Source organism: Brachionichthys hirsutus, chromosome 12 (genome assembly GCF_040956055.1).
Source record: "Brachionichthys hirsutus isolate HB-005 chromosome 12, CSIRO-AGI_Bhir_v1, whole genome shotgun sequence".
NCBI lineage: Eukaryota > Metazoa > Chordata > Actinopteri > Lophiiformes > Brachionichthyidae > Brachionichthys > Brachionichthys hirsutus.
In genome coordinates this window covers 105248-118642 of record NC_090908.1, presented here as the reverse complement: position 1 = coordinate 118642, position 13395 = coordinate 105248, and the positions used below count along the sequence as shown (strand labels likewise).

At 45.2% G+C, this 13395-nt stretch overlaps 1 protein-coding gene across 1 annotated transcript in view; it reads right to left on the bottom strand.

The window, feature by feature from the left end:
- The window catches only part of lrp2a (low density lipoprotein receptor-related protein 2a), a 48708-nt gene that overhangs the window by 23402 nt on the left and 11911 nt on the right, over nucleotides 1-13395 (bottom strand). The window contains 31 exon segments of the mRNA XM_068746778.1: nucleotides 21-56; nucleotides 141-167; nucleotides 285-485; nucleotides 563-852; nucleotides 925-1083; nucleotides 1167-1332; nucleotides 1404-2336; nucleotides 2433-2621; nucleotides 2780-3022; nucleotides 3102-3315; nucleotides 3806-3983; nucleotides 4320-4429; nucleotides 4594-4737; nucleotides 4970-5136; nucleotides 5772-5900; nucleotides 6004-6181; nucleotides 6286-6514; nucleotides 6599-6783; nucleotides 7629-7840; nucleotides 8291-8539; nucleotides 8828-8842; nucleotides 9073-9453; nucleotides 9589-9705; nucleotides 10167-10286; nucleotides 10585-10824; nucleotides 11179-11460; nucleotides 11554-11691; nucleotides 11870-12000; nucleotides 12143-12268; nucleotides 12519-12711; nucleotides 13094-13297. Coding sequence (XP_068602879.1) covers nucleotides 21-56; nucleotides 141-167; nucleotides 285-485; nucleotides 563-852; nucleotides 925-1083; nucleotides 1167-1332; nucleotides 1404-2336; nucleotides 2433-2621; nucleotides 2780-3022; nucleotides 3102-3315; nucleotides 3806-3983; nucleotides 4320-4429; nucleotides 4594-4737; nucleotides 4970-5136; nucleotides 5772-5900; nucleotides 6004-6181; nucleotides 6286-6514; nucleotides 6599-6783; nucleotides 7629-7840; nucleotides 8291-8539; nucleotides 8828-8842; nucleotides 9073-9453; nucleotides 9589-9705; nucleotides 10167-10286; nucleotides 10585-10824; nucleotides 11179-11460; nucleotides 11554-11691; nucleotides 11870-12000; nucleotides 12143-12268; nucleotides 12519-12711; nucleotides 13094-13297 — 6186 coding nt within the window.

The following is a 13395-nucleotide window of genomic DNA, read 5'->3' as shown; positions in this document are numbered from 1 at the left end:
GCAGCGAAAGTTAGTGTTACCTGGAAAGGCAATAAACGACGACAACAACTGTGGGACTGCATGCAAAGATATAAATGTTAGTGCTGATTTAATATTGTTAATTTGAATTTTTGTTAATCAAGATGTACAAGCTTACACACCAAGATAGTTAAAGTCAGGTTTAGTTCCTAAGGAAGACATTTGTTAAAGCAAAAATACAAAATGTGTTAGTATCAGTGTGATTTTCAATAAATGATGCTTCAAAAAAGGACAAATACAAGTATTATTTGAACCGTAGATCCTACCACAGACTCTCTCCAACTCATCACTGCCATCTCCACAGTCATTGTCATTGTCACATTTCCACTGGGCACGGATACAGCGGCCATTCATACAGGTGAACTGGCCTGGCTGGCACCGGGTCCCATTGTCAGGGATACAGGACTTGTTGTCAGCCAGATACCAGCGTCCCTCTGATGGACACTGACACTCAGCCCCATTGGGTCCTAAAAAGATAAATGTCCAAAATAATTTGGATTTCACTAAAAACAAACCAAAATGCTAACATGTGATCTAAATGTACCTGGTGTACAGATGTGGCTGCAGCCTCCATGGAACCGCTGACAGGGACTATCACAACGTTCCTGCTTCCTGCTGCTCAGAACATGGATGTCCATTGGCCGGGATGGAAGATTCTGGATCATGACCCTCTGGTCAGAACCATCATGCTTGTTGGCCCGATAAATGCTGCGAGTGTTCCAATCAGTCCAATAGATAAACTGGCCAAACATGGTCAATGCAAAGGGGTATATGGCTTTGCTGATAATCACTTCCCGACTGGACCCGGTGAGAGAGGATCGCTCAATCCTCTGTCTGATGGAAGAGTAAAATAATGATAACTGCAATAAGAAGCTATTTTAACAATGGAATTTGTTCCTATCTTACAAGCCTGCATCTGCCCAGTAGAGTCTCTCGTCTTCATAGTCCAAGGTTAGTCCATTAGGCCACACGAGACTGTCCTTCACAATCTCTGTTCTGAAGTTTCCTCCCAAGGTGGCACGCTCAATCTTTGCATGGGTTCCCCAGTCTGTCCAGTACATGTATCTGCAGGACAAGCAGAATGGATTCAACTTCAAAACACTATTCAATCTAAAAAGCAAAGACAGAATGTGCTGTGTTAGTCGTACCCCCTGCATGGGTCCAACATGAGGGCTCGTGGTCTGGACACATGGGCTATAATCATTATTTGAGCGCCGTCCACAGACATGGAACTGATGCTCTGGTTGGCATAGTCACTGTAGTAGATTCGCCTGTTCATCCAGTCATAAGCAATACCATCAGGTGCCCCGAGATCTGTCAGAAAGATCACAGCCATAAAAACCCCCAAGAGCAATGAAAGTGTGTAGAATAGGTACCGAACCCACCTGAAGCCAGCACCGCAGGAGGTAGCGTAGGAAAGGAGAGATTGATGTAGCTGATCTTGCTTGCTCCTCCACCTGAGCTCTGTGTGAAGTAAATCCTATTGTCCATCAGATCAAAATCCAGTGCTACTGAGGTATGTGGCACATTTACCAAAGGGAAGGGCAGTGCATGGTCCTCAGGGTCCAGGTGAAGGCTGCGCACTGTGCTCTCCGTCGTGTAAATGAGATAATCAGCCGTTGACACCACACAGCTCTGATTGTCCGCTGCTAGATTCCCAAAAGCACAGCTGCATGTTTTGTTCTGGTTACTTGTGCCAGACCCTGGGAGGGCAAAGCAGAAGTGGGCACAGCCTCCATTATCTTGCATGCAGGGGTTGTAGTTAAGCTCCTGGGCAACTGTAGGCTGGGTGCGCAGATCAAAGATGGTAACGTCTCGGAGCAAGTTGATGTTATCTCTAAGGACGGAAGGCTGTTCTGGATTGCCTGGATGTTTGCTAGCTTGGAACACCTTCTTGAGGTTCCTGTCCACCCAAATGATGCTATCTTCAAACACTGTGATTCCATAAGGAGTTGGGTAGCGGCTGCCATACCTGACTATCTCAGTCTCTCCTCCTTGAGGGTTGACCCGAGCAATCATGTCCAGGGAGTCATCTACCCAGTAGATGTAGCCAGTTTGCCAGTCTAGAGCAAGACCTCGGGGAGTAATAATTCCCGATGACACTAAAACTGTGCGATTGGTTCCATCCAAGAGGGCTCGCTCAATTTTGGGGCTCTGACCATAATCAGCCCAGAATAGGTATCGGTTTCTGGGATCTACCACAATGTGACGTGGCATGTCCACTCGAGTCTTCAGCAGCACCCTGCGGAAGGTGGTGTTCAGGCGGAGCACCTCCAGATATGTCTCTGTTAGGAAGGCATTGGTAAAATACAGGTTCCCTGAGGAAGGAGAGTTTTCTTTAGTATTTCACAGTCCCAACAAGAAGCAGATTTCTTCCTGGATACACATTCCGGTGCTGAATAAAGATCCTATACCTGCCGCCCAGTCCACAGCAAGCCCTCGTATTCCATTACGTCCTATTCCAGATGTTACTATACTACGTAATCCTGAGCCGTCTGGCTTAATTCTTCTGACCCCGTTCTGTGTCGCCACAGTGCTGCTGAAGTCGCACCAGTAGATGAAACCAGAAGCCATGTGCACATCGACGTGTAAAGCATTACGGCCTGTCGAAAGACAAACCATTAACACAATCACCATGAGAAGTTAATATGCAATGACTGCCTCAGTCAGGTTTACTGTTGCACCAAAAATTACCCTAACCCTATAATTTAAAAGAAATTCTCATCCTATGCATTATCCAGAAGTAGACAGAATAACTGACCTCTGCCTGCCACAGGCGCCATGGCCTCAGCGTGGTCGGCTCCTTCCAGACTGAAGCCTTTGATGGCAGACAGGGCGGAGATGACGACATAGGACTGGTACGCAGCGCACGTGCTGTTGTCAGCATTAAGCTTGAAACCTGTGGCGCATGCACAGGAGAAGAGAGCTTGTGGCCGAGGCAGGCAGAGCTGCTCGCACGCTTCTGCGATGTTGTTGGTGCAGCCGTTGGATGTACCTGCAGAGGCTGGTTGTATGGAGGACAAACACAATAAGTAACAACAAGCAGCAAGAGACAAGAAGGACTGCATCCTTGTGCTACTCACTCTCTCTATGGTGCACTTTCAAAACTCCAAGTCCAGAAACGTTGTCTCGCAGCACAACCTTGTTGGCACCCGTCGATTTGTCAACGCGCTCAATGACCTCAAAGCTGCGGTCAGTGAAGTAAAGGTAGCTGCCATAGACCGCCACGCCCCAAGGGTGGGAGAGGCCTGTCACTAATGCAATGCGGTTACTCCCATCTGGATCGCCGCGTTCAATCTGCAGGGTTTCAGATTTACTCTGTTCATGTTGAGCAGTTTCCACGAGGAACATTATGTCACACGTCAGGTTACGTAATCGCCGCCGTTTGTCTGTCTGTCTGTTAGCAACATAATTCAAAGGTACGGAAGGATCTTCAGGAAATGTTGGGAATGCTACCCGGAACACATGATTAAGTTCTGGATGAGATTTAGAAGAGATCCTGGATTCTGGATCACTTTGAACATTTCGTTAACATTGCAGTCAAAATGTGTTCCTCAGTATCTCCTTGATTATTGACCAACGTTTATGGAATGGGACACAGTCATGTAGGAGGCGGGAGGGGGGAGTCTCTATATGATTCACTTTGACGTTCCATGGTTGGTGTATAAAGATACCAAGAACAATCTAGAACCTTCTGGTGCTGATCCAGATCACCATGTGGACGGTGTAGATCCACTTAGGAGGGGAACGGGCTGCTTGGGGGAGGTCTACCAGAATGAACACCCACCGTGCCAGTGCTTGTGACAGCCCAGTAGAGTTTGTTCTCTCGGATGTCCACGGTGAGAAACTCGATGTGATCGAGGTTGTCGGTGAATAAGATGACGGGGTTTGAGCCATCCATGTCTGCAGACGCCACCTTGGCAGGAATGCCGCTCTCTGTTCCCTGGTCTGTCCAATACAGTTTGCTTAAAAGACAAGAATAGAGGTAAGATCAGAATGTATCTAAATTCTGATCAATATAGTTTTATATTGAACTATTACAGTACACATTGCTGCTGTCGAATGAAACATGAATTCACTGGGCTATGTTAGACAAATGTGGTCAAACCAAAACCGAGACATTAGCCAAAGTCAGTCAGGGCTAGACGGTGGATTTAAAATGTCTTTTTTCTTTCTTATTTGTACTGATGCTTGAGTATCCAGGGTGATATTTAGTCAGCCTGGGGGAGTATTCACTAAAGGCAGAGCAGAGTCTGCTAGGGGTCAGTACCCTTGCTAGATCTCTGTGAGTGGGGGCTTACCCACGTGCTGGGTCCACTGCGATGCCAACAGGACTGCCCGAGCCATTGGGAGAGCCGTCGTTTGTGATTAGAGTTTTCCGGTATTGCACCTCCCCTCTTACTTTCAAGACCTGGCCAGGCACAAAGCAAACCGCTGCCATTATTGTACTTCTTAGCTGCGCTGTCACACAATCTAATTTGCTATCTGTTTTCCTATGAAATTGTATCCCCACAAAATCTTTTTTTATTATAATTGAATGTAATAAAGTAAATGTAAAAGTACTGTTTGTCCCACCTCAATAGACTGTGTAGCCGGATTGGTGTAGTACAGGTTCTCCGTTATCCAGTCCAATGCAAGGCCAACAGGAGAGCCAATGATGGCCACTGGGGCAAACTCGCTTCTGCTAGTACCATCTGACTTCACCCTGTGGATTTCACCCTGGCGGACAAAGTTCACATCAACCTCTGCTGGTGCTGGGTTCATGTCCTGAAGCAAACTCTACAGTTACAGTAAATATAAAGCCTGTCTCTGGAATGTAAGCACAAGATTCCTTCCACCGTCATAATTTACTGAAACCATCTGTGGAGATTCTCTGTCATTTCGGTCGCAGTAAATCTGATTAAAGGCGACTGAGAGCTACTGGAAATATTTGCTTTGTAAAGTAACTTACTGGGTATTCCACCCAGTAGATGGTCTGCTCATTTTCATCAAACTCCACATCATAGCCATTCTGAAGCCCAGTGACAGGGACCATAGCGTCGTTACTCGTGTCCTCTGGGTTCATGGAGATTCCATAGATGATGCTGTCTCTTACAACCACCAGGAAAGGGTCTTCAACTAAAAGACAAAAAGCAGAATAAAAAAACAGTGAACAACAATAAATGCACAAACTGCTCTTCCTGTAGTCAAATCAAAAATTAAAACATTTATACGTCTATTAGGCAAAGAAGACACATCAGCACTGGAAATTCAAGTTTAGGCAATTTTGGGAAAGAATAGTTCCTTCAATTGTTACAAAGCTAATTTTACAATAAAGATAAAAAGGCATTTTTACTGGTTGTAGATTTAATTCCTGGTAACCCAAAGGGAAAATTCACTTTGAGGTGTACAATCTCTGTTGAAGAATAGGTGTCCTGAGCTAACAGACCTTTACACAGAGGATTGACTGATGAAATATGTTTCTACAATCTGATTTGCTTTGTCATCTGAGAGATTAGAATTGATGAATGGTTGTGAGCCATTTTCATTCTTGGATAATCATTGGCCTCGGGGGGAGCCTGTGCTCAACTTGGCTTGAAGGGGCTGAAACCTGAGATGGCCAAAGAGGCTCCTTGGACTTTGAATTAAAAGTCCTTTGATTCCTTCAGACCTTGACAGACATGATTATATGATTCTTAATGTTTGTGACAATGTTTTTTCTTCTTCATCAAATTGGGTGAATAGTGTTTTCCTCTGTTTGGACGGTTGCAAACCTTTGGTGCAGGTGATTCGGTCTTCCGCCAGCGTCCAGCCTGAGGGACAGGCACATGAATAGAATGGCGGTCCCACAGCAGAAAGGAGGCAGATATGAGTGCAGGGACTCCTCAAGCAGGGGTTTTCACCTAGAAAATGTCAACCACACATGAACACATAAAAACATGTCGCTGGTTGTAGCTGTACTTGCAAAACGACCTGCTAGTTAGAACACTGGGCAAATACAGGTACCTGCAGGTTGCCTTGCTGGATGCACTGCCACCAGTCCCATGGGCTGAGGGAGGCTGAAGAGCATCACTGTCTGGTTTCCCCCATGCCATTTATGGGCTCGCATCACACGGTTGATGTATCTGTCGGTCCAATACACAAAATCCTCAAAAATGGTAATTGCGTGGGGGTGTTGCAGTACCTTTTCATAGGGAGCAGCAAAAGAAAAAGAAGTGCGTCTTACACATGCTTTGATAAAGATCTGTAAAGATGATCATGGATAAAGCTTCCTTCTCACTCACTCACCAGGTCACTGGCCAGAAGCTGTTTCCTGTTGTTGCCGTTATAATCACAGTAATCAATGAAATCCAGGTAGGCATCGGCAAAGTACAACAAACTGTTTGGATAGTCTATAGTTAGACCATTGGGCCAATACAGTTTGTTGCTTATGATAACAGTCCTCAACTTCCCATCCATGCTGGCCCGCTCAATGCGGGGGTTCCTCCCCCAGTCAGTCCAGAACATCAGGTGAGCGCTGCAAATCAAAAGCCTTATCGAATGTCTGCTTTAATAAGGAACAGCATCACCTGCTTGATGACCAGCCGTCCCTGCCACTGACCTGTCTCTTGGGTCCAGCACCAGCGCTCTGGGATTGGTGACGTTGTCACTGACCACGACAGTGCGATGGCTGCCATCCAGTTTAGACACTTCAATCGTTTCCAAGACATAGTCAGTCCAGTAGAGGTTCCTACCGACCCAGTCCACGGCTAGGCTCTCTGTTACAGTCACTCCGCTGTCCAATATCTGTCCAGAGCAGTCTTTTTAGTTGAAGGGAAATCTGTTTTGTAGTTTTTAGTGTTTAAATAAACAACTGGACCAAGATATGGCCTCAACTGGAAATACACAGTCATGTAAATATAAGGAGAGGAGCCAAGAATAAGATGGTGCTGGGAACAAGTGTGAATGAGCCAAAAAGGATCAAAGTCAGTGAATGACCTTCAATAAAATGAGGTGAAAGATAATATCAGTGATTTCATAAATGCCTTTGAGGAAAATTAGATCACAGTTTGGCCACTAAATCTTTTTTCACCTTGTGAGTGATCTGTGCTTCACTAAGGACAGAAACACACTCATCAAAGTCGGCAGTGGAAGCATGGGGCTCGATCCTTGAGACAGTATCAGCCATCCACACCAGCCTGATCAAAGCTCACTGCAAGTGATTTGACCAACTTGTGACCAGAGGGGGCAAAGCCAGGATCACAGCTAAGCTAAGCTAAGCTAAGCGAGTCCAAGTGCAAGTCGACTCCTGGCTTGTGTGCCATGGCAGGAAACAGAATGGCTGACTGAAGCCCCCATAGGTGAGAGAACACCTTACAGCTACTCCATCCTCACCCGGGATGAAAAGTAAAAGGCTTGGGTGCATGTTTTTTAAGGATCAAGCCGTTCCATATCTGGTGACAGATGCTATCTACTCATCAAAACATGTAATACTATGCTATAATACTATGTGATTATAATATGGATCATGTTTTTATAAACACAGGAATTAATATTCATTATATTTACCAATGAAAATAAAAGTAGATGCAAATGGAAAATCTTTAGTGCAATGTGTCAAAAAATGACAAAAGGTAATAAAAATAGCTCACCACAGTTCTGTCACTGCCGTTACTGTTGGCACTCCAAATCCGGTCCTGGCTTGTGTCGGACCAGAACACCCGGCCAGTGGCTGAGTCAAAGTCTAGAGCCACGATGTTGCGTCCATCTCGAACCAGTGAGCGGACTACATTTGGCTGTGTGGTTATCTCGTCTTGCACGATCTGATTTCGACTGGCCACAAGCAAGAATGCCCGACGAGAGTCTGTAAACAGATACCACATCGCTGTTGTGTATTTTCCGCATCAATTCTCATGTGAAGAGAGACACTTCTCAGCCCGTGCATGTCCAACAAAAGTCTAGAACAGGAGCGTTAAGTGGCCCCGACTCAGATGACAATCCTTGGGGAATGCTCTTTAGTCAAAATAAGGACCTATTACATTACAAGGCCTTTCAGTAGGTTATTGGCTCTGAAGAGGAGCTCATGTCAGGCACACTCCCCATAAGCAGCCCTTTGTTGGCGCTTATGTCCTAATTACGCCAGCGATGGCCACTGAGTGTGTTATCTAAAGAAATGGGAGCAGCAAGCGAAGATGGGAGAAGAAAGGCAGTAAGACGCATACGCAAATCATTTTGACATCCAAATAAGCGTGGGACTGATAATAAGGCCATTTCATACGCCACTGGGGCAGCATTGCGTTTCATCCCTCCTCACCTGAGGTCTTGCAGGTTCGCTGATCTGCTTGGAGACTATAACCATCATGGCAGCGGCAGCGGAAAGAGCCCCTCTCATTAAAGCAGTGCTGGCTACACAGCCCAGGAGGACGACACTCATCAACATCCTCGCAGGTTTTAGAGTCATTGCTCAGCTGGTAGCCCACAGGGCATGTGCACTGGGCCCCAAACGGCCCTTGGATGCAACCGTGGGTACAGCCAGCGTTGTTGTCCGAACAGCTCTCCTGATCTGAGTTAAAACCATTGAAGCACCAGTTAGACAAAGAAAAATACAAATAATACTGCTTTAAGATAAAACGTTACGCTCCCAATTTATGAATCTAATATACATCTACATGTAATAATAATCAATCCAACCACTAATCTAAACCCAAACTATCATTTCACTCTCATGACGTTTGATTATTGATTGTTTTTTTAAACAATTGTTGAATATCAACGGAATTCTAAAGACGATGATGAAATGAATCAACAATACTTGCAGGATTTCTACCAGTGATTGAGAATTATTTCCTACCTGGCAAAGGCTCATCTGAAAGTAGTGGCAAAGGCAAGAAAGGAAAATCACAGATCATCTTTAGGTTGATTCAGGAGAAATCACACATGCATGATTTTAACACGGGAATTTAAAGACAAGCACGTGACATTTAACATTGCTTCTTTCTTGATATGTTTACAGAATACAGTAAAATGTAATCAAGTGAGCGTTGATCCTGCTCGAGCCGTGACATGAGCCTTTGATGTCTCTCACATCAGACTTACTGCAGAGAGGAGACTCATCAGCACCGTTTGGACAGTCAGCGGTGTTGTCACACACTGTGGTGAGGTTGATGCACAAACTGTGGCCAGGGCACTGCCACTGCCAACTCGGGCATCGGAAAGGTGGCGTAGGACAGTTCCTTTCATCACTCATGTCTCTGCAGTCATTGTCCCCATCACAAATCCAGCTGCGCAACACACAGTTTCCATTGTCACAACGGAATAGCGAGGAGGGGCAGGTGTGAGGAGGGCAGGCGTGGTGCTCGTCACTGCCGTCCTCACAGTCTGGGTGACCGTCACACTCCCAGGTGGATGGGATACAGCTGCCGTCTGACTGACACTGGAACTCGTTGTCATGGTGACACATCCCCGGAGGCCTAGTAGCTGGGATAAGTAAAAAAACACCGCAGCTTGTTAGGATGCCCTGGCTGTGCTTCCAAATTGAGAGGAAACCAAAATAAATGTGCGAACATAATTGTGAGTAGTACTTCAGTACTATAGCTGTGTTTGGATACTTACGACAAGCTTGTTCGTCAGAGCGATCGTTGCAATCAAAGACCCCGTCGCACCGGTAGTAGAGGTTGACACACTGGTGACCATTGAAGCACTTGAACTCATTCCCAGTGCAATTATAAACTGAAAGGGTCATTAGCATATGTTACATTTATTTGTGCGTTCAATTGTAAAGCAAAGATCTAATAAACTAAGAGGCTTAGCAAATACTTGTGTATTTTCACAAAGCATTCATTTGGCCTCTGTAGTATTTTGAGCATATTTAGCTGGTGGAATCTGGGCATTGATGAATGAATGAATGGACAAACATGTATACATTCCTTGTTGGACAGAGACAATAAGGCCCTCAATTCCTATTATAGGCTGGACAGAACCAGGTTTATGTTGAAGTTAAAGCAAAGTGTGAATGTCAAGAATCCTGATGTTACTATATCTGATCAGCAACTGAAGTACCATCAGTAAAATACAACATAACATGCATGGAAATAGCAGCAGTATGTTAAATAGATTAGGTCACACACACATATTAAAGTTTGCAGATATATGTAAAATACAGGACAGCAATAGTTGTGAAAGCTACTCACTGCATCCTTGCTCGTCGGCCCCGTTCACACAATCCCTGTCGCCATCGCAGACATAGCTCGGCTCCAGGCAGCGGTGCTCTGGACACGTAAACTGTTCTGGATGACATGTGCTGCCCAGATCTGTTTTAGAGAGTCCACATATTTTATACTGCATAAGTCTTTTCATATAAATCCATGTGTTTTTATGTAGGTATGCATCTTTATTCACTTCTGTACTGTTTTGCATGACCTATTTCTGTGTTAGTCACATTGTCTGATCCTGGGTAAACGTAAACAAAAGTGATCAGCTTTAAACCATATGTTTTTATAACTGAGGCTCTGAACATGTGATCATTTATAACTTCATCAAAATCAGAATTATACTTAATTCGAGTCACATTACACTCTCTGATATACGTTTATCTATGTGAATACTCACAACAGTCAGCTTCATCTGAACTGTCCCCACAGTCGTTGTCAGTATCACACCGCCAGGTGTGTGGGATGCAGCGGTGGTTGGAACAGGTGAATTGATCGGCAGTGCATGCTTCAGGCACACGTGTGGGACAGTTGTACTCATCACTGCTATCAAAACAGTCACTATAGCCATCGCAGCGCCATCCTGCAGGCACGCAGCGCTTATTGGTGCAGGTGAACGCAGAAGGGGAGCAAGTTGTGCCTGAGAAAAGACATGAACTTGATCAAATATCATAAAATCAAACAGATTTTAAGGTTCTAATATTAAGAATCTTAATAAAACAGCCACTCCATGTTTCCCATTTCAGAGAGTCCGAGGTTAATAATGTCGCTGTAAAGAAAGTGCCCTCAGCTGATAGCATTCACTCACAGACTGCAGAGCATCAAAGCTGCTTCATTTTGTTCCTGTCGAGTGTGAATGAAGTGCTTATAACGATGATCTGTAATTGATTCTTTAAAGCTGTATAGCTGTGTCTCGCTGGCTACATGTAGTGGCAGGTGATCATAAATCTGTCAGAGCAGTTGAATAAACGAGATGAACAGAAAGAATCCTTACTGTTAATGCCACAGGCGAGTTCATCGCTGTTGTCATGGCAGTCATCGACACCATCACATCTGTAGCTGTTTGGGACACATTTTCCGTTGCCACAGGAGAAGGAGTTGGCTCCACATTGCAGTGTGGGGGGTTCGTTGGAAGGGTCTTCCACGCATGCCTGCTGATTGGGCAGCAGCTTCATGCCGTACGGACAGCCACACACTCTCTGAGAGTCTGGCGCTGGGAAGCAGAAGTGGCTGCAGTCTCCGTTAGGATTCGTCTGTTGGCTGCAGCGGTTGGAACCTGCGATGGAGAGCGGAGTGCAATTACCAATACGACTGGCAGCTGCATGCCTGAACAGTGGAGTAGGGGGGGGCCGCTGATCCAGCTACCGACCATTCTGAGAGTTGGAGTTAAAAGACTTGACGTGCATGATGTGGCTGATTCCTCTTCTGATGATGACCATCTCCCCACCATCGGTTTTGCGCACCCGCACGATGCCACCCAGGCGCCAGTCAGTAAAATATGCATATCCTTCAAGGAACAGGGGCCAGAGAGCATTATCTCAGTTAGGTTATTTTTCATCACCACCTGATAAATTTAACTTTTTCGTTGTTTTGGGCATGATCACGATTCAAACAAGAATGACAGACCGCAGTCACAGGCAACAAAATAACTCCAAATTTAAAACAGAAGCTCAAAGGAAGTTTACCTTCGAAAATGGTAAGACCAAATGGGTGGGACATCTGGCTTATACGGCCCAAAGAAATCCTGTTCTGTCCATCAAAATTGCTGTGTTCAATTTTGTCAAAGAAGGCATCCACCCAATAGAGACGCTTTGAGCTGTGTAGATGGAGCAAGAGGTGAAAGTCACTCACAAGTTCGCTTTAAGACAATGCTCATTAAAAAAACATTCCTATTCATTGGCAAAACAATAACGCATTTTTAAAAAGTGCACTCAATGGGGTGTTGTGGTACCGCTAACCTCCAGTCGATAGCTAGGCCATTGGGCCAGCCAAGAGTCGTGTTGACAATAGACAGGGCATGCGATCCATCGCCCCAAGCCCTCATGATCTTTGCCGGTCGGTACCAGTCAGTCCAGAAAATATACCTAATGAAGTAGAATGAGCAGTGTGTATCAATCAGATTGGCGTACCCGTTTCAGCTGCTGAAGCCAGCTTCTGAGTGTTAACACACTACCCTTCAGCCAGAACCAAACCCAGCTTGGCTCGGAGTCCGTTTGAAATAACATCGGACCATAGATAAGAATTCCGTTTCTCAGGTGGGGGCTTAATGGGAGAATTGGTATGAATGGATGAGCTCATGTTAGGGTTTGTGAACCGGAATAAATATGACCATACCCAATGAGAGGATTCACAACGATGGCCCTCGGGTTGTTGAGGTTGCGTATGATGGCTCTCCTGGATCTATCAGGTAGCTTCATGACAGAAATGCTCCTGTATCGGGGGTCGGTCCAGTAGAGGTTCTTTGACATCCAGTCATAAGCCAGGTCCTCCACTCCATCAACTCTATTTGCTGCCAGCACCTCTCTGCCTGTGCAGATCAAAGCAGTCACACACAAATGAAAGAGGAACACTTTTAAAGAAATAGACTGTCAGCTTGAATTGTCTCCATGTGGACCAGACTCCAAAAACAACATCCTGATCAGAGGACTTGACTTTCTTGCTTGTGGTTGATCACTTTATAATAAATATCAATGCCAATGTAAACAAGCAAAAACGTTTTCATCGTGAGTGAAAGAGGATTAAGTTTCCACTCCAGATGCTCCGCCCCCCCCTTAACTTCCTGTTTAATCTGACTGAATCACATGTTAAAGCGCTCTGACATGCAAAAACATGTTAACAACATGCCTGTCCATGTGTTATCATGCTATTGCTATGAGTAAATAGGACATGCTAAACAAGTCGATGCTCACCTGTCCCATCGAGGTTTTGTTTATAAATGATATCTTTGGTTGTATCTGAGAAGAATATAGAATCATCTTCTGCACTGAAATCCACCCCAACAAAGTAGGAAGGTGATCCAGTGACGGGCAGGATGACGTCTTCCTGAGAGGAGGGGCTAAATGGTATCCCTCTCACCGCCAGCTGGCTGGAGAACAGGAGAAACTCCCTCACCGCTGCGTGAGAATAAGAAATCAGAAGCAAGATAGATTACGCAATCTGGTATACGCAAGATTCAGGAGGACATTAGTATTATTCTATTGAATATAATTTT